At 69.3% G+C, this 808-nt stretch overlaps 1 protein-coding gene across 1 annotated transcript in view; it reads left to right on the top strand.

Annotated features, from left to right (window-relative positions):
- Positions 1-397: 397 nt before the first annotated feature.
- The window catches only part of H696_05741 (hypothetical protein), a gene marked incomplete at its 3' end in the record, with an annotated part of 4,364 nt that continues 3,953 nt past the window's right edge, over positions 398-808 (top strand). Inside the window, exons 1-2 of the mRNA XM_009499555.1 lie at positions 398-581; positions 670-786. Of these exons, the coding sequence (XP_009497830.1) occupies positions 477-581; positions 670-786 (222 nt within the window). The 5' untranslated portion in view covers positions 398-476. The remainder of the gene's footprint in view (positions 582-669; positions 787-808) is intronic.

The raw sequence follows: 808 nt of genomic DNA, 5'->3' as shown, positions 1-808 counted from the left end.
CCCCTGCCTCTCTGCTCCAAGGCCTCGGAGGCGAGATGCGCCCCCTCTCCATGGGCCCGGCTCGCGGGAGCCGTACCTCGGCCTTCTCGCTTCCCCGAGTCCGGACATCGGCTGGCCGATTTTTCCGCCACGCCCCTGCCGCTCAGGGGAAATGCACCCCCACAGTCACACCCCCTGTGAAAGGTCCCCCTTCCCCCACCGCCTTTCTCCTCCCCTCCGTGTCCCGCTCCGTCTTCTCTCACCGGGAAGCGAGCTCTCCTCTCACCGCCTGGTGCCTTCTCTCCCTCCCCCCCCCTGAGGTACGCGCCCATGCACCCTCATCTCTACTCCCCTCCTGCCCTTCCCCCCTGTGTACCCATCTAACACGCCCCCCCCCATAACCACAACACACCCCTGTAGAAACCGCCCCACCCCCGCCCACCGGCCCCTCTGCGCGCCTCTCGTCGAGACCCCTCCCCTCGACCACTCCTCTCGCCATGACCAAGAACGAGGGCGGCCCCCCGGAGCCATGCGGCTTCGTCGAACGCGGCCCCGATGGCATCGACCGCGTTTGTGACACCCCCTGCGTCCGCGGCCCCGACGTGCGTGCATCCCCGGCGCCCGATCACACACGCCCAGCCCTCCGGCTCATCTAACCATGCCCCCCCCCCTCGCCCGCCTGTCATCCAGTACCACGCTCACGTCATGCTCGTCCACGATCCGCTCAATGAGCTCGGCCGCTGCAAGCGCCAGAACGTCGACACCCGCTCGCGCTCGCGCTGCCCGTACATCGGCTCCCAGTGCCCGGTACGTGCCGCCTCACCCCCCC

The sequence above is a fragment of the Fonticula alba genome (genome assembly GCF_000388065.1).
Source record: "Fonticula alba strain ATCC 38817 unplaced genomic scaffold supercont2.13, whole genome shotgun sequence".
In the NCBI taxonomy this organism is placed as follows: domain Eukaryota; order Rotosphaerida; family Fonticulaceae; genus Fonticula; species Fonticula alba.
The sequence above is the reverse complement of the archived record's forward strand: the minus strand, read 5'-3'. Positions and strand labels throughout refer to the sequence as shown.